General features: G+C 39.9%; 3 protein-coding genes across 3 annotated transcripts in view; 2 read left to right on the top strand and 1 right to left on the bottom strand.

Annotated features, from left to right (window-relative positions):
• The first annotated feature begins 33 nt into the window (after positions 1-33).
• On the top strand, positions 34-3,391 carry LOC117292846 (mitochondrial import receptor subunit TOM22 homolog). The gene is made up of 3 exons (XM_033775016.1): positions 34-184; positions 1,183-1,425; positions 3,091-3,391. The coding sequence occupies exons 1-3, from the start codon at positions 137-139 to the stop codon at positions 3,175-3,177; spliced, it is 378 nt and encodes a 125-aa protein (XP_033630907.1). The 5' UTR covers positions 34-136; the 3' UTR covers positions 3,178-3,391.
• A 1,821-nt stretch (positions 3,392-5,212) lies between these two features.
• LOC117292845 (protein chibby homolog 1-like) lies at positions 5,213-8,453 on the bottom strand. Its single transcript, XM_033775015.1, has 4 exons — positions 8,308-8,453; positions 7,403-7,608; positions 6,278-6,396; positions 5,213-6,103 (listed from the first exon to the last, which is right to left on the bottom strand). The coding sequence occupies exons 2-4, from the start codon at positions 7,590-7,592 to the stop codon at positions 6,014-6,016; spliced, it is 399 nt and encodes a 132-aa protein (XP_033630906.1). The 5' UTR covers positions 7,593-7,608; positions 8,308-8,453; the 3' UTR covers positions 5,213-6,013.
• A 417-nt stretch (positions 8,454-8,870) lies between these two features.
• Positions 8,871-25,991, top strand: part of LOC117292748 (intraflagellar transport protein 140 homolog) — a 37,307-nt gene continuing 20,186 nt past the window's right edge. Inside the window, exons 1-17 of the mRNA XM_033774899.1 lie at positions 8,871-8,960; positions 10,408-10,575; positions 11,482-11,703; positions 11,933-12,063; positions 13,119-13,219; positions 14,298-14,473; positions 14,968-15,062; positions 16,231-16,337; positions 16,836-16,945; positions 17,993-18,124; positions 19,158-19,268; positions 19,794-19,863; positions 20,740-20,831; positions 21,464-21,591; positions 22,841-22,958; positions 24,003-24,139; positions 25,647-25,812. Coding sequence (XP_033630790.1) covers positions 10,432-10,575; positions 11,482-11,703; positions 11,933-12,063; positions 13,119-13,219; positions 14,298-14,473; positions 14,968-15,062; positions 16,231-16,337; positions 16,836-16,945; positions 17,993-18,124; positions 19,158-19,268; positions 19,794-19,863; positions 20,740-20,831; positions 21,464-21,591; positions 22,841-22,958; positions 24,003-24,139; positions 25,647-25,812 — 2,040 coding nt within the window. The 5' untranslated portion in view covers positions 8,871-8,960; positions 10,408-10,431. The remainder of the gene's footprint in view (positions 8,961-10,407; positions 10,576-11,481; positions 11,704-11,932; positions 12,064-13,118; positions 13,220-14,297; positions 14,474-14,967; positions 15,063-16,230; positions 16,338-16,835; positions 16,946-17,992; positions 18,125-19,157; positions 19,269-19,793; positions 19,864-20,739; positions 20,832-21,463; positions 21,592-22,840; positions 22,959-24,002; positions 24,140-25,646; positions 25,813-25,991) is intronic.

The raw sequence follows: 25,991 nt of genomic DNA, 5'->3' as shown, positions 1-25,991 counted from the left end.
GGGCGCTATGTCACCCTAACGGTCTCTAAAAAACACGATATCACACATGTGTGGGTCATTCTCCGGTCGTCATCTTGGTCGGTAAGATTTTTTTCTAAAAAACTAAAAAACATTGTTTAAACCATTCTACAACAAAATGGCAGAAGCTGACAAGACTCTAAAGGCAATAGAGCCCATTGAAGAGGTAAGTTTATATACATTTTGCAAATAGTTTGCGTGTAATGTCATGTCGATTTTCATGTAGAACAAACTTACAAAAGTCACATTGTTGAAATGAATAGACACTGCACTTGCATTGCAGTGCCGGCCAGGCATTCAGCAGCAAACTCACTCAGGAGGAGGAGAGGTTTGTCATGTTTGTAGAAAGAGAGAGGGTACTTTCCCTAGAACTATGCATGACATGGAACGAGCCTCTAGTTCTAGCATTGTCTAGGACATAGGAGAGTAAGGCCCGACTGGCATTGGCAACACCAACAGGAACTGTGTGACAGTGATGTGATGATCTTGCAATAGACCTTATGCATTGACGTCATCCAGCCGCCATCTTTGAGGTCAAACGGTGACGAAACAATCGAAACGCACATAGATTGGCAAATGAACAACCTTCTTTTGACCTCAATGCGGGTGCGCCGTACTGAAATGACGTCATGTGCATAAGGTCTATTGAATAAGTTTCATACAGAAACTCCTCCCACTCCCAGTTTTCCCCCAGAAATATTCCCCAAGTCACTTTCCTAATTGTATTGCATGTTGTTGGATCTGGGGAGTACATTTAAATGATTTGTGTAATCTTGTTAATTATAATATAGCATATTTTAATTATTGAAGAATATCTGTCTGAGCTGACTATCAGTATCACTCATTTCAACAACGTCAGCGCCAGGATATTTTACTGATCATCTGATGCACATGAGCGACCAAAATGTATGATTTTGCTGTTCAAAAATATAGTCTTTAGTTCAGTCTTATAGTGTTTGCGGCACCCCCTACTAGGCCTAATATGAATTCATCACACACAGACAGTGCGGTGTTACTACCGTGAAACACGAACCAGAACTCAGCAGCAAGCAGCGCGGAACAAAACAACGAGACATCAACATGAAAAAGATTAGTACATGTAACATGTATAGAAGGGGTTTGGACTCTTTTAAAGTCAATAATATGTCTCCAAATTCATTGCAGGAGTTTGAAGATGAGACCCTTGCAGAGAGGCTTTGGGGCCTGACAGAAATGTTCCCGCCGAGTGTGTGCAACGGCGTCTCAATGTTAACCAGTGCATCACTGAAAGGCGTTCAGGTGTCGTACAACTTCAGTCGAAGCGCCCTCTGGATTGGCACCACAACATTCATGGTCCTCATACTACCCGTGATCTTTGAAACAGAGATGGCACAGATGGAGCAAGCCCAGCTGCAGAAACAAAGACAGGTTTGTCCAGAGATATTAAAGGGCGCGGCATGTGCTTTAAAGATCACTGAAACAAAATCACTGAAACTAATTTTACTAGTACAGTCAACTCTCATTATACCAAGGTCCATGGTTCTGGCTACATTACCTCTTTAAATCAGGAAAGTTGTTATAAAGGACAGCAAACCAATGAAACACAAAGCAGAAATGAGAATTGGGACTTTAAAATGTGTTCTAATACGCAGAACTCTTATCAACAGAATTGTTTTTATAGAGGACAGCAAAACAAATAAACACTAATTGAAGCAGAAATAAGACTTGGCACTTCAAAATGTGTTCTTATTGTAAGCAGAAATCTTATTAAAGACAGTGGACACTAATGGTAATTGTCAAAGACCAGTCTTCTCACTTGGTGTATCTAAACATATGCATAAAAGAACAAACCTGTGAAAATTTGGGCTCAATCGGTCATCCAAGTTGCCACGAATTTGTGTGCTTTCAGATAGGAATAAAAAACTTCTAGCTAGAAGTCTTATTTATTGTTTTGGTGAGAAATAACCTCTTTCTCAAAAACTACGTTACTTCAGATGGAGTCAATTCCCACAATGTTTTACACTATCAACAGCTCTCCCATGCTCGTTCCAAGTCAGTTTTTAAAGGAACACGTTGCCATGGATCGGTCGAGTTGGTCTTTAGAAATCGTTTGTAACCGTTTTTTTATAAAATGCACATGGGTAGAAAGATGTTGTAAAAGTAGAATACAATGATCAACACAAACATGCCTCGAAATTGCACGGTTTTCCTTTTACCTCGTCGACTAACACGGCCGGCCATTTATGGGAGTCAAATTTTTGACTCGCATAAATGGCTGACAGTGTTAGTTCGCACAGTAAAAGGAAAACCACGCAATTTCGAGGCAAACTTGTGTGGATCATTGTATTCTACTTTTAAAACATCTTTCCAACCATGTGCATTTTATAAAAAAGGGTTACAAACGCTTTTTATAGACCAACTCGTCCGATCCAAGGCAACGTGTTCCTTTAAGTTAATTTTTGTTTTGAGTAATTACCAAACGTGTACCTCCCCTTTAACAGTGCCCGCCATAAGGAAAGCTGGCTGAATTTATCCTTGTTTAGTTTTACTCAATGTGTTGTGTTTTTAAACTATCACCAAAAAAAAACCTAGCCAGCCTTCTTCTATTTTTGAATTGGTGTTTTTCCTTCCATTGGCAGCACTCTGCATGGTTCCCCCAAAGACCCATTAAAACAAATCCACTGATTAAAGGCAGTGGACACCATTGGTAATTACTCACAATAATTATCAGCATAAGACCTCACTTGGTAACGAGTAATGGGGAGAGGTTGATAGTATAAAACATTGTGAGAAGCGGCTCCCTCTGAAGTAATTTTCCACGAATTTGATTTCGAGACCTCAAGTTTAGAATTTGAGGTCTCGAAATCAAGCATCTAAAAGCACACAATCTTCGTGTGACAAGGGTGTTTTTTCTTTCATAGTTATCTCGCAACTCCGACGACCAATCGAGCGCAAATTTTCACAGGTTTGTTATTTAATGCGTATGTTGATATACACAGAGTGAGAAGACTGGTCTTTGACAACTACCAATAGTGTCCACTGTCTTTAAATATTAATACAATCTTCTTGTTTCTTTATTTTTCGTTTCCGTAGATTCTGCTTGGGCCCAGTGCTGCTCTATCGGGCTCCAGCGGTATACCAGGAGGCTTGACCCCACCCATCCCAGGAATGCCAAGATAAAAAAAATACCTGTTGTTAGAAACTTGGATCTATATTTAATTATTATTTTACATTCTAGTCGGTGGAGTGGATGTTGTACATTAAAAGGCAGTCTAATTGAGTTTTCTTTTATGTGTTGAGATTATGTTTCTCAATTCAGACCTGGGGTGGATTTCACAAAGAGTTAGGACTAGTCTTATCTCGAGTTAGGACGAGTTACTCGTCCTAACTTAGGACTAGCCATACGTTTTTGATATCTCTTAGGACTAGTCCTATATTAGGACTTGTCCTAACTCTTTGTGAAATCGACCCCTGGATTTTCATCTGTACGTGAGCAAGGCCAATTTCATTTTCAAGTCAATGCAAAACTTTTGGAGGGGCCACAGGCCTGTTATTGTTGTAATAAATAACTTGCATCAGAGATGAATAATATTATTTGATTTATACCCGTACACCGATTTATGACAAGTGATGTAGGTCTGTAGCCAGCCTCTGTCTTTTCTAGAGATAATTTCATATTTGTTCCACCACAGTGTCCAACCTGGGCCCAATTTCATAGCGCTTAGCTTAGCAGCCGATTTTTTGCTTACTGTGCGATTTCTATTTCATAGCGCTGCTAACCATAAGCACACGAAAAGGCATACTAACCTACAGGTGCTTACCGCATGAAAATAAATGACGTCATAATGCAAATCCACGGTAAACACGCTATATGGCCGCCCAATTTTTCTGCTAACCTGTGAAATACGCTAAGGCTTAAGCAAATGTTTTTGCTACAGTAAGCACGCAAATTTGCTTACCGTTAAGCAGAGCTATGAAATTTGGCCCTGGTGGCTCCTGTCGGGCTTTCTTCATCGACTCACCCATACGCTCTAGTTTTGGTGAGATGACTAACAAAGAGCCATTCTAACAGCCTTTTCTTCTCAGGTAATGCAATTTTTGAAACTCCAAAAGGAGAATTATTTTATAAGTACAAGGGCTGCCTCCATGTACACAATGGTGTCTGCTCTGATGGGCTTGTGTAAATCACAATCTTTCTTTTTACCCATGTGGCGTGTCATGGCCGAGCGGTTTAGAGCACTGGATTCAAGCTCTGGTGTTTAATCAGCAGAGTGTGGGTTCGAATCCTGGTCATGACGCTTGCTACGTAAACTTGGGGAGGTACCGTGGAGATACTCAAGCCAACATCCGTATTGACTGTAAAAGGGGTAACCCTGCTTTGGCATTTCCACACCAAATAGCCGCCACTGACGTCACGATTCCTTTGTCGTGCGCGTTTGTTTGACCCCACGTTTTTCAGAAATTTGGCTTGGAGCGTTCTGGAGAAAACCCATTTTGAACCATGTTTTAACATGAGGTAGAAGACTCGTTATATTTGTTATGTTTCCTGGATGGACTGCAGCTGTTAGACAACTGTAATATCTATATATTTGAGATCATCCTTTATGGGCTGTTTAAACAGTGAGGAAACAGAAGACTGGACAAATCTTTTAAATTTTACCCTCCGTAATTGGTAGAACTTTTTAAATAATTGCATTTATGCTGTGAACAAAATTGTAGTTCTGAACACACCTAATTAATACTGTTAACAGACAAAAATAAAGAGCACAATAAATTTGTGAACAAGTTTTATTATAAACTGTCTCAGAAACATTTAATTATTTACAATGTGTTATTATATACAGTAAACTATATAAATGTGTTTAGATGAAATCTCATCAACAAAAAGTTAACTGTCACAAAATCTGCGAACAGTTAAAGGCCAACTAAACAAATTCACAATATTAAAATTAATTTGATAACCTTGTGTAGAGATTATTTGATTATGTGTTGTATTATTAAGTGTGAAGTTTTTCTCCTTGTAATTTTGTTTAAATTTTATAGAAAAAAAATACCCCCCCTCGATTTTTTAAATGGGGATTGTCCCAAAGTGAAATCAACACTGATGTACCAACACTAATTTCAGTTTTGTACCCATACAACGATGTGTGTTAGCACTGTATACTCGGTACTTTCCCCGAGTCCTGTAAACAAAATATCACAGGCATGTTACTGGGGTGGGATTTGAACCCACGACCTTTGCAATTCTAGAGCAGTGTCTTGCCAACTAGACTACCGAGATTGCCCGGTAGTCTGGGGGCAGTTTGAATCCAATTTTGTTGGCAGCGAACACCGCAACGATATATAATAGATGTACCAGTTCCTCAGAAAACCAGCGTATAAACAAGACCGTGTTGGATGGTTGGAGGGTACCCAAATTGGCGAATACCAATGGATCGCCCACGACATCGTGCGTTGAATGTACATTAGGACGTCATCAGCCATTCATTCATGAATTGTGGTGTGATGTCACAGAGCTGTTATAATACCTTACGCTCGCATACTTTTTATGAAACATTTTCTGCCCAACATGACTAAGATCCAAATTGTTTTTTTGTTTACTGAGTTGTAATTATATAAATGTACCAGCAATCATTTTGCAACAGTAAAACTCTATTAGACAAAAAACAAATAATGATGATTTTGTTCAAATGTTTAAAATGGTGATGATTTCTTGATGAAGTGTCAACTGTCATACACTACCAAAGTCCAAACCATCTCATGCTAAAGACAGATGAGTTGCAAATCACAGACGAAATTTGGCGCTAGCTACTTCCAAATAAATAATTGGAGACGCCATTTCTAATTCTTTTCATCACTGCAATTCTTGGCCTGTGACTTTGTCGCGCCTTATTCGAGTAAACTTTCCTTACATGCGTCAATCAATGTCACGATCAGAGCAACAGAGGGGGCCCTTTATACCCCCCATATATGAGGCCGATAGTGGAGAGTGCCATTCATTCTTGCATCCATAATATCACCTCTTCTTAATAGACTTCTTGCCTCCTGTGCCGTACTCTCCCATGTCTCGTTCTAATTGTTGCTTCTCCGCTGTCGTCTCAGAAAGCTGGACAGGAAACCAAGGAGATCGAAAATAATTATTCATTTTTAAATTTTCACAGATTAATTATTTTAGGGATACACCAAGTTGGGAACGACCAAGTGTGACAACACTGGTATTTAACAATTACCACACATGTCCAGTGCCTTTAACAGTAATTTGAAAGAACATTTTGCTTACCATATCGATGAGGAGTTCCACCTTGAGCTTGAGTAGGTTGTTCTCCTCAGCGAGGGATTCGTTCTGTTTGCGTAGTTTAATAAACTCCTTCTGGCTCACCCCACCACTGCTTCCAGTCTCTGCAGGATGACAAATAAAGAGAATAACAATAATAATGACTAGTTCTTATAATAATAATATTGAAGTCTTATATTGCGCACGTATCTACCAAACGAGGTACTCAAGGCGCTGAGTATATACAAACTTTCAGAAAGATAGGTTGTTGCAGTGATGAATTCTGAGACCCAATTATTTAGCACCTTATAAGGGTTGCTACGGCGCATTTACATTTAGCAGCCACAGCCAGGAACACCTGGGCGAAACCCCTTCTCTTTTCGATAAGTGCACTGGGTTCTTTTACATGCGTTACACAACACATGGGACCAACGGCTTTACGTCCAATATAAGGGTTGCTACGGCGCATTTACATTTAGCAGCCACAGCCAGGAACACCTGGGCGAAACCCCTTCTCTTTTCGATAAGTGCACTGGGTTCTTTTACATGCGTTACACAACACATGGGACCAACGGCTTTACGTCCAATATAAGGGTTGCTACGGCGCATTTACATTTAGCAGCCACAGCCAGGAACACCTGGGCGAAACCCCTTCTCTTTTCGATAAGTGCACTGGGTTCTTTTACATGCGTTACACAACACATGGGACCAACGGCTTTACGTCCAATCATGTTATATAGCGCAAATTTCACAATAACCGTCTCAATGCACTTCACATTAGTGCCCTGATCATTGGGCCGATAACATTCCTTTAATCTTTCTCAGCTCCCTAGGTAGTATGCAACCCTATCGCTCCAGAGTCTTTTTCATACACAATATCAAGCTCTACCCTCATAGGTACCCATTTACACCCGTGGGTGAAGAGAAGTAATTATGATAAAGTATCTTGCTCAAGGACAAAAGTGTCGCGATTCGGAGGAAGACCAAAGGGGTAAAGCGATCAAAGTGTGCAAAGGCTGCCCGTTATTCCCCAGAGGTGACCCAGGGGAATAGAGTAGTGTGAAAAGGGCTCTACAATTGTAATAAGCTTTAAAAAGTCAACACAGACTTTTCTCTTTTGTCTTTTATTACCAGATATCCAAACCCCATCGTCGGCATCAAACTTAATGATTTGTCCAGCTATTCTCATGGCTGGCTGGCCATAGTCGTTGCCGTACTCCTCCTCTCGGATGGAACTCTCTAGTTTGTTGAGGTTATTCAAGGACAGAGATCGTCTGGGTGGGGTCTTCTTGGTGTTGAACTTGTTACCAAGGAGCGGCATCTTGAAGACGGGATGACTGGAGAGGGTGTGTGTGGGGGGGGGGGGTTAGAGATCAGAGGTTTGTTAAACAAAATAGTTGACAATTTGAAGTTAAAAAACAGCACAGCTGATGTTTTTGTATTATTGTTAGTTGCGATATTCTTAACTCTCCATCCTCTGCGACTGTCGAGAGGTACAGTACAGTACTCCTATAAGTCCTAGAACTATGAGGTCATGGAGGTTTGCTCCACGTGGACACGATAGCGCAACGAACCTCGTAGTTCTAGGAGTAGTCGTCCTTTAAATTAACAAATAAAAGACAAAAAGGGAAGGGTAAAGGCTTCTCTTTAGATTAGTTTTTAAATGTACATGATTTATTCGACAATCAACAGCGCCCTCTTGGCGATATGAAGGATAACTTTCCGTATGGCGCCACCACCTTTTCACTCATTTTTACAAAAAGGGATATCTCATTGAGGTAAATTAGATACTATATTATTTCATATCGAATGAAAAAGTGGTGGCGCCATACGGAAACTTTTCCGATATGAACACAAACCAAGTGCAGTGTTTCATTCATTCAATTTCAAAATGTCACCTGTCCTGTGCAGAAAAATATTTTTCGTATTTCAATCTTTCAAGGGATTGCAGGCTTATTTTATAGTTGCTGACGTTCTGATGATGCACTGGTATTGTGATGTAATTTATATTTCGTAAGTTTTTGGTGAATACTTACCCAGATATTCAGCAACTCTAACAAAACTTGCTCTCCTGTTCTTGTTTTAATCAAAAATAATATTTACTCCTTTTGCTAGCTGTCAGAGCGAGGTTACGACTGTTTCAATTTTCCGGCAACTCCTAGTGACTGCCGTTAGAGATTATATTCCGTCCCGTCCCAACTGAAGTTGGGCTGATCCCAACTTGAGTGTTACAGTTGGGATCCAGAGCTCTGAAACCAACTAGTCTTGTCTCGTGTTAATTTGTCACAATTTTCCCGAACGTGGAGGGCGCTATCACTCCTTAACGGCAGCACGTGGAGCGGTCGTGTCGTGAGAGTTTTTCGTGAGTAATAGCGCCCTCTACGTTTGAAAAATTGTGACAAATCAACACAAGAAGTTCTTCCACCAAGACTAGTTGCAGATCGCTGGATCAAACTATAGTTGGGATGTCCCAACTGTAACACTCAAATTGAGAATGTCCCAACTACAGTTGGGACGAAACAATTCCATTTCATGAAACAGCCGTTATAAAGATATATGACCCTTGACCCGAAACATATTTTGTGTTGCTAGACAGCGATCAGAAGATCTCTGCGATTTGATGTTCATACCGTCTGTAAAATATGATCAAATAAACGTGATCGCTTGAATACTAACGTTCTAGAGAAAGGTAAAGTATTGTTCTCCTTAAATAAATATATTTTTACTGAAATATTTGTCCCGATTGCAAATTTGAAGGGTTTTTGTTGTGAGAAAAAGACGAATCGTATTCACTTTGGTTTAAGCTGCATTAGATAGACAGAGGCAGACACTAGACCGTGATGTGTCTTGTACACGATCGAAAGGGCTGAAACCAGTCTAAAGTCGGGGGAACTGTTGCAGTCGACAAAAGTGTTTTATTCTGGGATTGAAATGAGTTAAAGTTTGCCAACAAAATATGTCATTGTTTAGGTTAATTAATGGTTTTGTTCAATGTTTGAAATTAACTATTAAAAAAGATCTAGTGCTATTGTTATTAGGCCAAATAATTGATCGTCCGGGTTTTTCCAAAAAGAGGAGGATGAGGGCCACTATTTGACTATATATATTTTTTATTTCTTTCAATCAAATTCGGAAAAGTTTCCGTATGGCGCCACCACTTTTTCATTCGATATGAAATAATATAGTAATAGTATCTAATTTACCTCAATGAGATATCCCTTTTTGTAAAAATGAGTGAAAAAGTGGTGGCGCCATACGGAAAGTTATCCTCAAATTCAAAGGTAGCTCGTCAAGCTTTTTAATTCAAACTGCCGACCAATTCTTTACTTAAAAATTACCACTAACTTTATGGAATTACAAGTTCTTGAAAGATTAGTAAGTTTAGTGAGAAAGACACCAAAAATTTGTCTTTTTGAAAACAAAAATGTAAAATAAAAAGTCATTTGAAAAAGGATACGACCTCAACTCAACATTAACATAAAAGATGAGGAGGGGACAATCAACTGGTATTTTTTTATCAAAGTAAAGTAAAGTGTTTGCAATTTGTACTCCTTGAGTACCTTGTTTGGTAGATACGTGCGCTATATAAGACTTTGATATTATTATTATTATTATTATTATTATTATTATTAATTTCTTCCTCCATGCTTGAAGTTAAAGTTAGTAGAATAACAGTTAAACTCCCTTGATCCTCCAACCTCCCTGCAACTGTCAGGAGGATCAAGGATAATGATTAATCATCCACAAACATACTCAACTTGATCTGGAAGAACATCTGAGCTTCAACCTAAAGAAAGAGACCCCACAGCTGTCACCACTAGAAATCACAACCCACTCACCCTTAGAATTTACCTCAACTCACCAACGCCTTTCATAAATCATACTTTCCCAATACTGCTAAAGACTGGAACTCACTCCCCTACTTAACAACCAGCATCACTGGCCCTACTAAGTTTCGGCGTACACTCCTAGGTACGCATAAAATCCACTAGGAGTTCCTCCCTCCTGACCTAACCTCATTAAGTGTTGTTCCTAGTTAGGAGCTGATCAATAATTATATCAAGATCAAGATTAAATCCGAACTGAACTTGGATGTAGTTATCAAATAGAGAACGCATTTTTTTTTTTTTTTTCAGTGACTGAAAACTGTTGCCAAAGAAATGACAGTTTACTTTGACCACCGAGTCCAACCACCATCATCTGGTGCTAACGTCGACATCGCATGGCATCCTACACATCCCTGTTTGGCCGTAGCTACAAGGCCTGATGTTGGAGGGGGCTTTGTTCAAATCTATAATGAAGAGGTAAGACTGATATTGTGCTAACATACATCGGTGTATGGGTAAAACCAAAGATTATAGAGCGCCGCAAGGCGCAAGATGCGGAACTCGGGCTGAAATGTGAAATCCCACTGGACGCCATTTCGGCAAGTAACTCTTTTGATACAACAGTAGATCAGTGCAGTTCAGTGCAGACAATGACCATTCCTATAAATGGGAAACAAAACATTCACTTGCTGAAATGGCGCCCATGCGTATTTCAAGTTCCTTGCGGCGCTCTATAATCTTTGGTAAAACCCAAAATTAATCAACCTGTAATAGTTACGTAATTATATAATATTATTTATGTGTATTTCTGGTATTGAAATCAATGTTGCCTTTTAAGTGAACTTAATCCCTGTAGCTCGTGAGTTTTTGACAACCTGGATGCCAAGTCTTGCTAAGTGAACCAGAAACACCAGCCTTAACCCCTACTCTTCCATGATGAGTATTAAATATGCCCAATCCGAAGGACCAAGCAATTATGGCCAAGCATCTTGCTTAAGGACACTAAGTACCAAGACTAGGACTCACTATTAAGTGTCAAGACTAGGACTCAAACCTACATTTTGTCGTTCAGAAACACCAGAGCTTGAGTCCAGTGCTCTTAATTAACATCTCGGCCACGGAACACCACAACACAGTTGTTTTGTACCTTGCTTTATGCTGGAAAACTAAGGTTTACGATAACACCAACATCAAAAGTTGATAGGAATTGGACAGTGCAATTTCCATAAAATATAAGATTTGATGTTTTCTCCCATTGAGCTGTGTACAAATCGTGCCTGCAGTGAAGTCCAGGCTTGGTGGCTCTTTTGTAAACATGTGATGTCACAGGTCACATCGTTTATATAAACCTAATTCAATCAACACTATTTTTTTACACAACAGGGTGAACCAATCGAAACCTCCAACATTCAGAGATCTTGTTCCTCATCTTCCCTAGCCTGGAATCCAGTCAAGCCCTCGGTGGCCATTGGTTGGGAGAATGGAGAGATCACTGTGTGGAGTGAACAGCACCATGAGTTGTACGAGTCGCCCAAGCTACACAAAGGGGAGGTCTGCCTGATTGTTTGGAACGATGCTGGGAGCCGTATACTAACTGCAGACAGGGTGCGTATTCTAAACCTCAAATATGGTACCATGTTATGAACACCCTTTGTTTCTATGGTCCTTTGCTTGCGAATACCCTTGGTAAAGAATTTAAGCCTCAGCCGTCCGTAGCTCGTTTGTTATTACTCTTACAAAAGAGCACAAGTTCTGACTTCAATCTATAACTTCACAACAATGATTATTGAGCATTATGCTTGTTACTATGAATGACAATTCTTAAATTCTCCAGACGGGGCTGATTGCTGTGTGGAAATGTGACGCACGAGGTCGCTTTAGTTCGACGCCCCTTTGCAAACAAGAGCTGGATCAGACAACAACTCAATGCGTGTTTCAGCCGGGAATCAGCTCAGAAGTTGCAGCGTAAGTTTGTACTGCCACCAGCCCTACTTTTCAGAGCCAACACTCCCTCAAAAGAGATTTAATAAATATATATTTTATAGTTATTTCTAGACTTAAAGGCAGTGGACACTATTGGTAATTACTCAAGATATTTCTTAGCATAAAAACTTACTTGGTTAACAAGCAATGGAGAGCTGTTGATAGTATAAAACATTGTGAGAAACAGCTCCCTCTGAAGTAATTGTCCACGAATTTGATTTTGAGACCTCGGAATTGGATTTTGAGGTCCCGAAATCAAACATCTGAAAGCACACAACTAGTGCTGGGCGAATAGTGAAATTTTGGTATTCGGTTACCGCTGGCCAACTATCCGAAATTAACGGGATATTCGAACAGTTTGGGGTTTTTTTGCCACTAGAGGGCGCTGTTTGTTTGTGAATGAAATCTTATGGGTGGATTGATATTAGTTTTAGACAGTGTCACTCGGTTCATTCATAAAAATAACCGGATCTAATTTAAAGATGGCGATTTGCTTTTTGTTTTGATCGTGATTGACTCTACGTGAAGGAAAACTTTCGTAATCTTTGAACAAATTACGTCAGAAACGTCATTGTTTCAACTCTCCACGGAGGTGATTATAGTTAAATACTTAATTTATGCTGTTTATGCTGTCTTAATAGAAGTTTCATAAGGATTCAGACAAAACATTCCTATCAGTTGTCGCCCGACGTCCGCGGATATTCGGATATTAAAAGAATATCCGGTTACTTGGTTGTAATTACAGGACTATCCGGTTTATAAATAGGTATTCGCGCCCATTGCGGATATCCGGTTAAGAAAAAAAAGGCATTCGTAATTACGGATAGGAAAACCTATTCGTCATTAACCGGATATTCAAATAATTCGCCCGGGCCTACACACAACTTCGTGTGACTAAGGGTGTTTTTTCTTCCATTATTAACTTTGACGACCAATTGAGTTCAAATTTTCAATGTTTTTTTTGTGTGTGCATATGTTAATAGCAGTTTATCAAATGTAACGATGATCAAACTTCCATCTTCTGCTGTTCTCTTTAGCGGCAATCAGAAGGCACTGGATATGTTTTGGGATAAATCCGCTCTGAAGCTACCAGGCTCCAACAACGATGGACTGACTTGCTATATTGGTGGCTCGGAAGGTAATATCAAACCATTGGCCGATTTCACAGTCAGCTGATATTGATCTTAACTGCAAATCAATGTAGTTGCTAAGGAAAGTGTGATGTCACAAAATGGTTATACTGACAATTTGTCTTGCGATGAATTTTACTGCATTGATCAGCCCCTGTCAATGTTTTTTTTTTTTTTTTTTTTTTTAGAATTCAACATATCTAGTCAAGAATCTTTCAGATTACCAGATGTCTGATTCAAATGATAACTTTTGGGGTTGAACAAAGAATTTACTAGAGTGGGATTCGAACCGACGACCTCCGGATTAACGTGCCAGCGCTCTACCAACTGAGCTATCTAGCCCTATGTTGGCGGTGTCCCTATTTTGTCAATATCTTTGTAAGTTTGAATAACATGTCTGTATGCGTTGAAAGTGCATTCAGCTCTACCAGCCAGGCTCCTAGTGGATGATACCCAAGCCTACATCCTTAGGGACTGTGAAGGGGGTAACCCTGTTTCAGCCCTAGGAGTAGGTGGCTCCTAGTGGATGATACCCATGCCTACATCCTTAGGGACTGTGAAGGGGGTAACCCTGTTTCAGCCCCAGGAGTAGGTGGCTCCTAGTGGATGATACCCATGCCTACATCCTTAGGGACTGTGAAGGGGGTAGCCCTGTTTCAGCCCCAGGAGTAGGTGGCTCCTAGTGGATGATACCCAAGCCTACATCCCTAGGGACTGTGAAGGAGTTAGCCCTGTTGCAACTCCGGGAGTGGCAGCGTGCACCTGGTGACAGCTGGTTTAGGTCGACAGCCCAAATCAGTGAAGTGTAGCCCTCACCTTCAAGTGCCCGTCTGGCCCTGTGGTGTTAGGTGATATCTTATTATAACAAAAGAAAACTTGAAGTGATCAGGCATGTGAGATTTCCTCTTCTGGGGTTTTGACATTCCTCTTTTTTCCTTCACTTTCTGTGTACAAAAGTATAGGAATATTATCTTTTCCTCTTTTTTTTCTTGCTTGGTTTTCTCTTTTCCTCTTTTTTCATGGATAGTTTACTCACATGCCTGAGTGATGTTTGCATACATTATATCTCTATCTTGTTTACTGCAGGTAAAGGCTATTACATCGATGAAAAAGGAAGTTGTACCCAGGTCTTAACGACAGACGGCCCCATCAAGAAGATGCTGTTTAACAAACATCGTAACATCTTAGTGATCATCACAAAGGCTCTCATGCTAACTCAGTACAGCCTGTCGTCAGACGGCAAAACAATCGAAACCGTCAAGGTACGAGGAAATACATTTGATTCATTTTCAAGAGTTTAAGTTGCTCCTGCTGAAGGGTAGGGCCGTCATTTGTTTTCTTTATGTACATACATGTAGTGCTGATTTAGAGGCAAAGTTGTCAAGAAACACTTAATAAAAGTCACTTGTGAAAGTTTCAGTTGAATACAATGTCTGCTTGTTGAGAAAACTGCAAAAGAATATCACACTATTTTCATCAAGTCTGTCAAATCCATCCCCATTTAATACCGGGTACCAACCGCCTCTGTGACCGTATTGAGGGCAGCATTCAATCAGACACAACACAAATGTTTACTTTCACACAAATGTTAAAGTCTACAGGCAATCCTTGGAGATTTTCATAACATGTCTTTTAACAATTTCCAATCAATAGGCACTTCAAGGTTAACGTTTTACCACCATTGAACTTCTTACTACCATTACCATTTTGATGACAATTTCTTTTGGGAATCCCATTTTCTTTTCCTCACCACCAGGTGAAGCTGAGCGGCAAAGTAACTGAAACAGACTGTGATATGGTGTGGGCTGGAAAGGGCCTGCTAGCAACAGCAAGCGGAGAATGCGTCATCAGGTAGGGTCATTTAAAGTATGGGATCCATCCCTGATATTTTGTACAGGATCCCAGGTCAAAATTCCAGTTGAACCTAGTTAAACTGGGTTTAACTGGAGCTAGTTGAAAACAGGTTGATAAACTAGTTAAACACAGTTAATACCAGTTGGTTTAATACAGAAAATGGACAGAAACCTAATGGTTTATAATTTCAACCTAGTTGAACTCAGTTAAACCTAGTCCAAACCAGTTGGTTAATATGGAAAATGGACGAGTTTGGTCACTATCCAGTTGAACCAGTTGACACCAGTTAACTAGGTTCAACTGGAATTTTGACCTGGGATGTCCCTACCCCCCCCCCCCCCCCCACCCCCAAATGTTTCCATACTTTAACACACTGTCAGTTCAGGACCTTAAGGCAGTTTGTGGTCATTATGGAGATAGGGTATTTGTTTTGTAACTTTCTTTTTCAAATTGAAAATGTTTAGTATAATAGTTTAAATAGGGTGCGTTCGATTAGCTTCCCTGGGTCGACCCCGCAGTGCTCACTTGGGTGAGCCCCTGACAAGAGCTAATCGAACGATTACTCACCCTCTCGTGGTGACGTCCATGCACCTGGGGCCAGCCCCAAGTGACCCACTCCACAAGCAGGGCACTGTGGGGCTGACCAGGGTGAGCCCCTGGAATGATGTCAAAGCTAATTGAACGCACCCATAGTTGCAGTGTTTGATAATCTTATTATTCACAATGAAAAATAGTTTAACAGCTGATTGCGTACTGCTTATCGACCATACCTTTGGAACAAATGCAAAAGCAAGTAATGTCCTCGTGTTTCGACCCTAGCAGAGTCTTTACCATGTGCTTACATGTTATTTTTCATCAGAAATGACGTTATAGGATTTGAGGCATTGCATGGTGAGGTATCAATATATATTTGGTTTGCGGTAACACCATGTGTGTATCTATACCTTCCGCCCGGGGTTAACAGTTAAAAAGCAGGACAGTTCTTTCCAGAACTGAGAAGTCTCCCCAACAATCCGCTAAATCTACTCCGTGGTAGTAGAACAAAGAAAGACAGTTCTCTAAAGAACAAACTCTACCTGGCAAGTAAATACACACATGGTATTACGCTAACCAAATATATAGAAATGCAGTTATTTTGAAAAAAGTTTTATGTTTGAAATTTCAGAATGTGGGACCTCGATAAAGACGATAATTACGTCTTGGCGCTGGATAACAAGCAGGGATTTGAGACTGGAGAGTGCATTAACTGCGTGGCTTACTCCTCAAAGAAAGGTACATCTAGAAATACTGTCAGAATAAAGCATTTTTTTTCTAGTCCAACTACTTGAAGATAAAACCCTCTGACTTTTTTTTTGTCAACATAATGCAGAAAGATACAATAAAACAAAACTAAACGAAACATTGGCTAGCTGAATATATGTTATCTTTAAATTTACAAAAAAACATTTTCCAGTTTAAAAAAAATCACTTTAGAAACACAATTTATTGTTGGCTGAGCAAACTGACATTGTACTCGATAATGTTGCAAGCACTAAAGAATGCCTCTATATTTTGTAAAATAATTATAAAATGTGACCAACCGTCGTTTGTTGACGTATACGAAGTTAGATAGACTAACTAGTGTTGTTACTATTGAGAAACCCAATTAATTGAAACTCTAAAGTGTAGATTCGTAAATACAATGTACTCGCCTTCGGTTCGTACCTTCTATTCACGAGTCTACACTTTCTCGTCCATTCTCCTTAACGTAATCTTTGTCTACCGCTGTAGGTGTATTGGTCGGTGGGACTGACAAGGGGCGTGTAGCCATGTGGAAGTTTGCTCCAATGACGGGCATCATGGCACGGAAACAAGAAGGGGAAACCAAATGGAAACTTCAGGTATGTAACAAGATAATCATTCATGTTTCTCATGAACGAAACCTTGCGGAAGCAGTTTCTTCACCATTTGCAAGGACGAGCATTGTTAGGAAACTGAGAAGAAAAACCCAAATAATATTGGAATCTGAACTGAGCCCAACTTCATGTAGATTCCTTTAATCAGAAACCTTTTCCCAACAATTTCCTGCTAAGCAGAAATGAGTAGGATACGATGGTATGTGATGTGGTATTTTGCCTGGTAACCTTATTCTGGTAAGCATAGTTTTGTTATGCTAGGCTTACTTTATGTGCTTAAAGCCATTGGACACTTTCTGAACAGAACAAAAATTAAGAGTTCACAGATTTACAAATAACTTACAGGGTTTACAGAAGGTAATGGTGAAAGACTTCCCTTGAAATATTATTCCATGAAATGCTTTACTATTTGAGAAAACATTAAAATAATTATCAATTCTCGATATCAAGAATAACGGATTCAATTTAAACACATGTCATGACACGGCGAAACGTGCGGACACAAGGGTGGGTTTTCTCGTTATTTTCTCCCGACTCCGATGACCGATTGAGCCTAACTTTTCACAGGTTTGTTATTTTATATAAAAGTTGTGATACACGAAGTGTGGGCCTTTGGACAATACTGTTTACCGATGTTGTGCGATTGCTTTAAGCAACTCAATGAACTAAGTTTAAAGAGTGTTAAGTTTAATAACCCAAGTATTCCAAGTTTTTGTGGCTAAGCTTGGAAATTCTTTAATGGAGCTTTTCTGTAATATGCTGTAGCAAATAGATACTTCCTGCATGACGTAAATCGGCCATCTTTACGGGCAATTTGGAACACACAGCCATGCATTTTGCGCAAGAAGGGTTTGCAGCACGCGCCAATTTCACAAAACTCATTGCCTGACTAGTTAGTCAACAGCATGGTTTCGTTAATAAACTGAGCGCTTGACGCGCCTGCAAACCAAAATGCAATTTGCCCATAAAGATGGCGCCCATTGCAACTTATCTATTGGTGATGTTCATCCATGTATCTGTTCCCATTTGCAGGCCCCATCTATCTTGGAGGGAAACATATTACAGGCAAAGTGGGGTACCAGCAGGGACTACCTAGCCCTGAATAGCATCCACAGTGTGGTGGTGCTTCATGCACATGACATGAGTGCACACATCAAAGACAAGGTAAGAACCATGGGAACATTCTACCATGTTTCGAACAGTATACTCTGCTCACTGTTCGAAACGTCGAGACCACACTTTTCAGAGCCAACACTCACTCAAAAGAGATTTACACAGGGTTGTACCCGTAAGTTTACTATTTATTTATTTATAGTTTGTTATTATTCCACCATGCAAATCTTCAAACAATACTTATTCTACCGTGTGTTCTGTAACGCACGTACAAGAACCCAGTGCACTTATCCAAAAGGGAAGGGTGTTCGTTCCTGGCTGTGCAAAAGGACTAGATCTCGTAATTCAAATGTACTCCCAATTTACCGATTTTAATTTTGGCGTCGCCAATATGCAACAAGCAACAAGTGTTTTGGAAGAGTTGAGATGTGCTGAACTCTTGCAAAATATTTGCAGCGAAAACAGAGCTGTAGCGCAAACATTTGCATCGCAATACATTTGCAGGATGTATGAACTGGTCTTCATGCACCAAGCTAAATCAATCCAAAGAACCATCTTTGTCGTCACAGTGGGCCATTTGTGTCACTTCTGAAACCATATATATCTCAGCTCATTAAGCAGATTACAGCCATTTGCTGCCTTATGTGGCATTTACTCCTGGGTGAAGAAAAGCAACTATAGTTAAAGGCAGTGGACACTATTGGTAATAACTCAAAATGATTCTTAGCATAAAACCTTACTTGGTAACGAGTAATGGGGAGAGGTTGATAATTTAAAACATTTTGAGAATCGGCTCCCTCTGAAGTTATGTAGTTTTCGAGAAAGAAGTGATTTTCCACGAGTTTGATTTTAAGACCTCAGAATTATAATTTGAGGTCTTTAAAGCACACAACTTTGTGTGACAAGGGTGTTTTTTCTTTCATTATTATCTCGCAACTTTGGCGACCAATTGAGTTCAAATTTTCACAGGTTTGTTATTTTATGCATATGTTGAGATACACCAAGTGAGAAGACTGGTCTTTGACAATTATTAATAGTGTCCACTACCTTTAAGTCTTTGCTCTATGCTTGGTTCCATTCTCAGGTTGCTGCAGTACAGACAGGCCCAAGTACAATGTGTATAGACTTACTAGGTACAGGAGCACACCATGAAGTCAAGACCGACATCCACATCAAGGGCATCTATGCCACCAAGGTAACTAAAATTCTGACCTACTTCAAGTTTACACTCCATCAAAAAATCTTCGATCAAGTTCCATGCTTCTTCTCATTGAACCCATGTCTCGACACTCATGGGGTGACAGGTCTTTATCTTCAGCTGCGCCACACATCTGGAACTCTCTACCACTTAATCTTAGATCTTGTCTTTGTACCACAACACTCAAATCTCTTCTCAAAACTTATCTTATGTCACTGGTTTTCAAGGACTAATTTTGTTGTGTCTGTTTTATCTTTGTTTTGTTTGTTTTTGGTTTTACTGCGCCTTGAACACCCAGCAGGGTGGATATGTGCGCATTTCAAATCTTATTATTATTATTATTTTTAAATACTATTATTATTTTTTTTTTTTACCCCTACACTGATGTGTGTAATTAAATAGATAAAGTAAATAAATGAATAAAAGATCACAAATTATTCAAAGGCATCTGGGAAAAATCTGGAAAATTTGTACTCTATTTTGTCATGATTTGGCTTAAGTGAGTAATTCCTTTTTCTGCAGGACCATGTAGCAATATGGAATGGAAAGAAAGCTGTAGTTTATGACATTTCATCATCAGTGAAAGCCGCAGGTAAGAATTCTGTACACAGCATAATAATAATGTTAAAAGCTGGATTCATGTAGCGCCAAATTACCTAAGGATGCAAGGCACTTGAGAGAGAACGACACAAGTAATTAGGACAACCATATACTGGTTGGAAAGTAGGTGAGTCTTGAGGCCCTTTGGAAGAACAAAACAGTCTGAGGGTTTTTCATTGGGACAGAAGGACTGTTCCATGTGGGGGAGGTTAGTGGTAAAAGCTCTGTGACCCGTGCAAGCTTTAAAAGAACACGTTGCCTTGGATCGGACGAGTTGGTTTATAAAACAGCGTGTGTAACCGTTTGTTATAAAATGCATATGGTTGGAAAGATGTTGTTAAAGTAGACTACAATGATCCACACAACTTGCCTCCAAATTGCGTGGTTTCCCTTTTACTGTGTGAACTAACACGGTCGGCCATTTGTGGGAGTCAAAAAATTGACTCCCATAAATGGCCGACCGTGTAATTTGACGAGGTAAAAGGAAAACCGTACAATTTCGAGGCATGTTTGTGTGGATCATTGTATTCTACTTTTACAACATCTTTTCAACCATATGCATTTCATAACAAACGGTTAAAAACGCTTTTCAAAGACCAACTCGACCGATCCAAGGCAACGTATTCCTTTAAAAACCCAGTAGAAGTGCACTTAGTTTCTGTGCTGTAAAGCTCATGCGTATTGCAAAAGCAAAACGAATTTCCTTGCATCACAATTTTGAAAGCAGCATGTACCGATTGGTTTGCTTGACATAAATTTGTGATTGCTTATAGTATTAATCAAGCTTAACTCTATCAAGGCGTCTTGAGTACTCTGGCAGTCTTTTGACAAGTTTAACTGTTCACTTTTTTTTCTTCATCCACACCAGGTACTTTCACCACAGACTGCAGAATTGTGTGTCTCTACGAGCAGAATGCCTACACCACAGAGCCTGGCAAGATACAAGTTCGCAATTTTCAGGTACTCAAAACTTCTATGCCAAATAACTCCAGATTTTCTAACGTTCTGATGTTGGAGAAAGCAGTTTTTTTATGAAACAGTCACAATATATTCCGCACACTAACTCTGTAATGAGTTAAGGTGGTTCTGAAAAGGTGTGGCGTGTCTTGACTGAGCGATAGCATCAAACTCAAGCTCTGGTGTTTCTGTCCAGCAGAGTGTGGATTTGAGTCCCGGCACGTCGTGACACTTGTGTCCTTAAGCAAGACACTGAACCATTGTAGCTTCAGCCTTCAGATTGGATCTAAAGCCGTGTGTCCCATGTGTGAAAACTATCATTGCACGTAAAAGACCCAAGTACACACTTATTGCTAAGGGAAGGGGTTATTTTTTTGCTGGAGGATTGGTACTGGTATGAAATCTTTATATAATCAGTGAGCTTTCCGTTTGAAACTAATCAATAGGAGGCTTTTGAACACTAGGTGGCAGCAGACTTACCAGGTAAATTTCCATTATTAACATAGTTCTGAGCTTGCGAACATTACCGAGAACAATGGATTTTACCTGGTAAATCTGCTGCCACCTAGTGTTCAAAAGTCTCCTATTCTTTTTGATAATTACCACTCATGTTACTTTTTTTTGTCTATCGTCAGGGTACCGTGAAGCAGTTGATCACACTGAATGAGATGGAAGGGGAACCGGTTACCATGGATATCAGCGGTCACTTCCTGGTGGTCACTACAACCACTGGTTTCATCAAGGTGTACGATGTATCTAGAAGGTAAATGGGACTGGATAAACACTATAGACCTTTATCACGGTGCAGCCATCTTGAATTTCTCCCATTGATATCAATGTTACCAAACCGAGGCTGGATGAACAAAATAGTCTGGTTCCTATTTTCAAAATGATTATTAGCATTCATAATTGATATTCGATACGAGGGACATGACCAAGATGGAAGCAGCATGATAAAGGTCTATAGACGGATTGCACACATGACGTCATTGACTGCCATCTTTGATGATTATTATTATTATTGTTATTATTATTATTATTATTTATTCCGCATAAAACATACAAAATACAAACATAATCAAAACAAAACAAAAGCCAGGGACATATGCCTGGAATTAAAAAAGTTTACCAAAAAACTAAAAAAGTTTACCAAAAAACTGTAACCCGAAGGTCTTCAATTCCGATATCCCTGTTGACAAACCCTGGAAAATTAAATGTGTGTTCGCACTGCACATTTCATTAAATGATGGTGGCTATGTGAGAGCAGTGAGTGTGAACGACAACCAGCAACTTTTGGAATGCAAGCCAAGCAGTCTTAACAAAAAGAAGGTTACGTTGATAAAGCAATAAATAATGTTATTCAAAGAGTGTAGTCAGTGTGGGATTCAAAGCCACAATCTCCAGAAATCAAGCCAAGCAGTCTAACAAGTTGCCCACACTCCCACCTCCTAATTCGGCATACCAGCATCTTCTACATACATTTATCAATCAGTTCTTTTTGTATTCTTAACACATTTGCCATTCAGAGAGGCCAAATCTCACTGCACTCCGATAAACCTGACGAAATCCGTCAGCAAATTTTGACAAAATCAAACCCACAACCTTCAGAATGCAAGCCAAGCAGTTTGACCACTGGCCCCCACTTCCATCTCCTAGCTTCGCATACCAGCACCTTCCACATACATTTATTAACCAATCTTTTTTGTATTCTAAACTCAAAATTAGAATTCTTTATCCCTGATGCAAATTTAACATCTATTATATCATTGCGGTACCCACTGCCAAAACATAGGATTCGAACTTCCTCTAGCTACCGGGCAATCTCGGTAGTCTAGTTGGTAAGACACTGCTCTAGAATTGCAAGGGTCATGGGTTTGAATCCCACCCGAGTAATTATGCCTGTGATATTTTTTTCACAGGACTTGGGAAAGTACTGAGTATACAGTGCTAACACACATCGGTGTATGGGGGAAGAAAAAAAAATTAATATTCTAAACCCATTTGTCCTTCAGAGAGGCCAAGTCTCACTGTACTCCCATCAACCTGACGGAGTCCGTCAGTAGACTCGGTAACATCACCATGGGAAAGATCAACAGCAATGGAACCAAAGTCTGTGTCATTACCAGCCAGGTTAGTAGAATTTGAGTTTTTGCATGGTGGATATATGATACAGAAAGGTTTGCGGTAACGCCATGTCATGATAATCTCTATAATGAGTTGGGGTGGTTCTGAAAAGAACTGTTGGTTTCAACTCGACGTTTCGATCTGTATGCTCTGATCGTCTTCAGGAAAGCTCGGCGTATAGATTAACACCAAGCTGGCAACAGCCAATCTCTTTCAGACAAAACGTTGGTTTAATGTCTATAATTATGAATCACACAAATCAAGAACGGTGATTCAGTAACTAGTCGGTAATACTTGTTCTAGTCATTATCATCATCATCATCATCATCATCATCATCATCATGTGGAAGTGTCGTGGCCGAGCGGTTAAGAGCACCGAATACAAACTCTGGTGTTTCTGATCAGCAGAGTGTGTGTTCGTATCCCCAGTCGTGACACTTGTGTCCTTAAGCAAGACACTTAACCATTGCTTCGTTCTTCGGATGGGACGTTAAGCCGTTGATCCCATGTGTTATGTAAGGCATGTAAAAGAACCCAGTGCACTTATCGAAAAGAGAAGGGGGTCGCCCCGGTGTTCCTGGTCCGATCCGCAACAAATTGCTCCAAAGCACCTTGTAAAGCATTACATGGTGCTATCAGAATTAGGTCTCATAATTCAAACGTAGTCCCACATCTGGCAGGAAATACTGTATGTTACAGCGCCAGGAGTAACGTAGTTTTTGAGAAAGAAGTATTTTTCCATGAATTTGATTTTGAGACCTCAAAATTAGATTTTGAGGTCTCGAAATGAAGCATCTGAAAGCACACATCTTAGTGTGACAAGGATGTTTTTCTTTCATATTATCTCGCAACTTCGACAACCAATTGAGCTCAAATTTTCACAGGTTTGTTATTTAATGCATGTGTTGAGATACACTAAGTGAGAAGACTGGTCTTTGACAGTAACCAATAGTGTCCAGTGTCTTTAATGTCACTTTGACCATCCGTCATTGTCAAAATTGTGGGAAAATTGAGAAGAAATTCATGGTGTGTTTGATGTCTATCTTTCAGGACAATGGAACACCTAACAGTAAACTATACGTGTGGGATTGTGACCTGGGGACTGTGACCCAGTTTGATCTAGCCACGGGCCGTGGTGACCAGGAAGATTACTGCGGGCAGGATGATGAAATAAGCGACACAGAGAGGTAAAAATAACCTTCAGGACTCGAATTTGGGGGAAAACTCCACAAGACCACAACTTGTTGCTCAAACAGTTAACTGGCCCTTAAGCTCCGCCCCGGTGTGTATTAACCAATCACAGCCCATTGCACAACCAAAAGTCCGACACTACAAGGTCCGACATGCATGCGCGTACGCTTGGCGCGTACGCTTGGATGATGAAATAAGCGACACAGAGAGGTAAAAATAACCTTCAGGACTCGAGTTTGGGGGAAAATTCCACAAGACCACAACTTGTTGCTCAAAATGTTAACTGGCCCTTAAGCTCCGCCCCGGTGTGTATTAACCAATCACAGCCCATTGCACAACCAAAAGTCTGACACTACAAGGTCCGACTTGCATGCGCGTACGCTTGGCGCGCACGTGCACGTGTTCTTGCTCTCACGTGCGCCGTGGGCGGAGCCTAATGGACCAGTGTATTGTTCTTACAAGACCAAACAGTGTAATATGCATATTGTTTTGATTTAAACAAGCACTATGGCATACGGTGTAAGAGAAGGTTTATCTCTCTTGTCTCTACGGGCATACACACTTTATTCCTCAATAGAATTGAAAGACGTTTATCAGACTCAAAGTCAGAAAGACAGAATATTAAACAATGGACAGATAAAACAAGAGCACAAAATGCAATTAGTTTGGCTAAAAACTTGTTTCCATGTTTGATTGTATAATTATCATTTTGTTTGTGTACTGTGGTTGTATAGAAAATGTTATACACATAATGAATGTTTATGAGTGCAATGGTGCGAATATGTTCATGAGTTGAAAGATGGAATGTTCTATTCAACGAGGCGGAGCCGAGTTGAATGGAACATTCCAGCTTTCAACGAATGAACATATTCGCACCATTGCACGAATGAAAAACATTCATTATTTGTTTTATATAACATCCAAGTAGAACTTAGTCATTTTGATTGAAAGAAACAACTTTCAAAACAAACAATTTCAACTGTAGAAGCCGAATGCTAGTAATTTTACTATGCCTTCTTGCAGTAACACCTACTGCGTTACCAAAGACACGCGCACGCAGTGATGTTTTTACTCAGCTTTTTCGTTCCATCCGAAAAGTACCATTGCACGCTGGCAGCGTGCCAGCGTGCAATGGTACTTTTCGGATGGAACGAAAAAGCACGGCGAGTGACTCAGCGTGCAATGGTACTTTTATTTGCTATCACGTGACGGACAATCCTCCAATCAAATGGCAAGGATCTGCTTGGGTGTTATATAATAACATCTATTAAACTTCTCTGTACTTTATATGATATTTCATTTTCTCAGATGTTTCAAAACGAATGAGTTCTTTTTTTATATATATTTTGTTTGCGGTAACATCATGTGTGTATCTACTTGCCAGGTAGAGCATATATAATGTATATTGATACCTAACCAAATATATATTGATACCTCACCATGCAATGCCTCAAATCCTAATGAGTTATTTATTATTATTATTATTTCTTTTTGTTTGTTCAGGGGTCGTGTAGAGGCTGCCCATGATATAGCCGGCCGATACCCACTGGCCGTTCACTGGGATCCTCAGGAGTCTAAACTACTCATCTGTGAGGCCAAACTCTCCGACTCGGACGACGGGGCAGTTAACAAGAAATCCTCGCTACTCCTGTCAATGAAAGATTCACCGGTAAAACAAATTTTAAAAAGAAAATGTAATTTTTTTTATGTATCCTTAAAGGCAGTGGACACTATTGGTAATTACTCAAAATAATTATCATCATAAAACCTTTCTTGATTACGAGTAATGGGGAGAGGTTGATAGAATAAAACATTGTGAGAAACAGCTCCCTCTGAAGTGATTTTTTC

Source organism: Asterias rubens, chromosome 7 (assembly GCF_902459465.1).
Source record: "Asterias rubens chromosome 7, eAstRub1.3, whole genome shotgun sequence".
NCBI lineage: Eukaryota > Metazoa > Echinodermata > Asteroidea > Forcipulatida > Asteriidae > Asterias > Asterias rubens.
The sequence above is the reverse complement of the archived record's forward strand: the minus strand, read 5'-3'. Positions and strand labels throughout refer to the sequence as shown.

Bases quoted from the DNA above. Each gene is read 5' to 3' on its own strand.
- LOC117292846 (XM_033775016.1), top strand. From the start codon at position 137: ATGGCAGAAGCTGACAAGACTCTAAAGGCAATAGAGCCCATTGAAGAG. The intron at 185-1,182 runs GTAAGTTTATAT...AATTCATTGCAG, and splicing joins CAATAGAGCCCATTGAAGAG to GAGTTTGAAGATGAGACCCT. The intron at 1,426-3,090 runs GTTTGTCCAGAG...TCGTTTCCGTAG, and splicing joins AGCTGCAGAAACAAAGACAG to ATTCTGCTTGGGCCCAGTGC.
- LOC117292845 (XM_033775015.1), bottom strand. From the start codon at position 7,592: ATGCCGCTCCTTGGTAACAAGTTCAACACCAAGAAGACCCCACCCAGA. The intron at 6,397-7,402 runs GTAATAAAAGAC...GTCATCCTGCAG, and splicing joins CGATGGGGTTTGGATATCTG to AGACTGGAAGCAGTGGTGGG. The intron at 6,104-6,277 runs GTAAGCAAAATG...TTTCCTGTCCAG, and splicing joins TGGAACTCCTCATCGATATG to CTTTCTGAGACGACAGCGGA.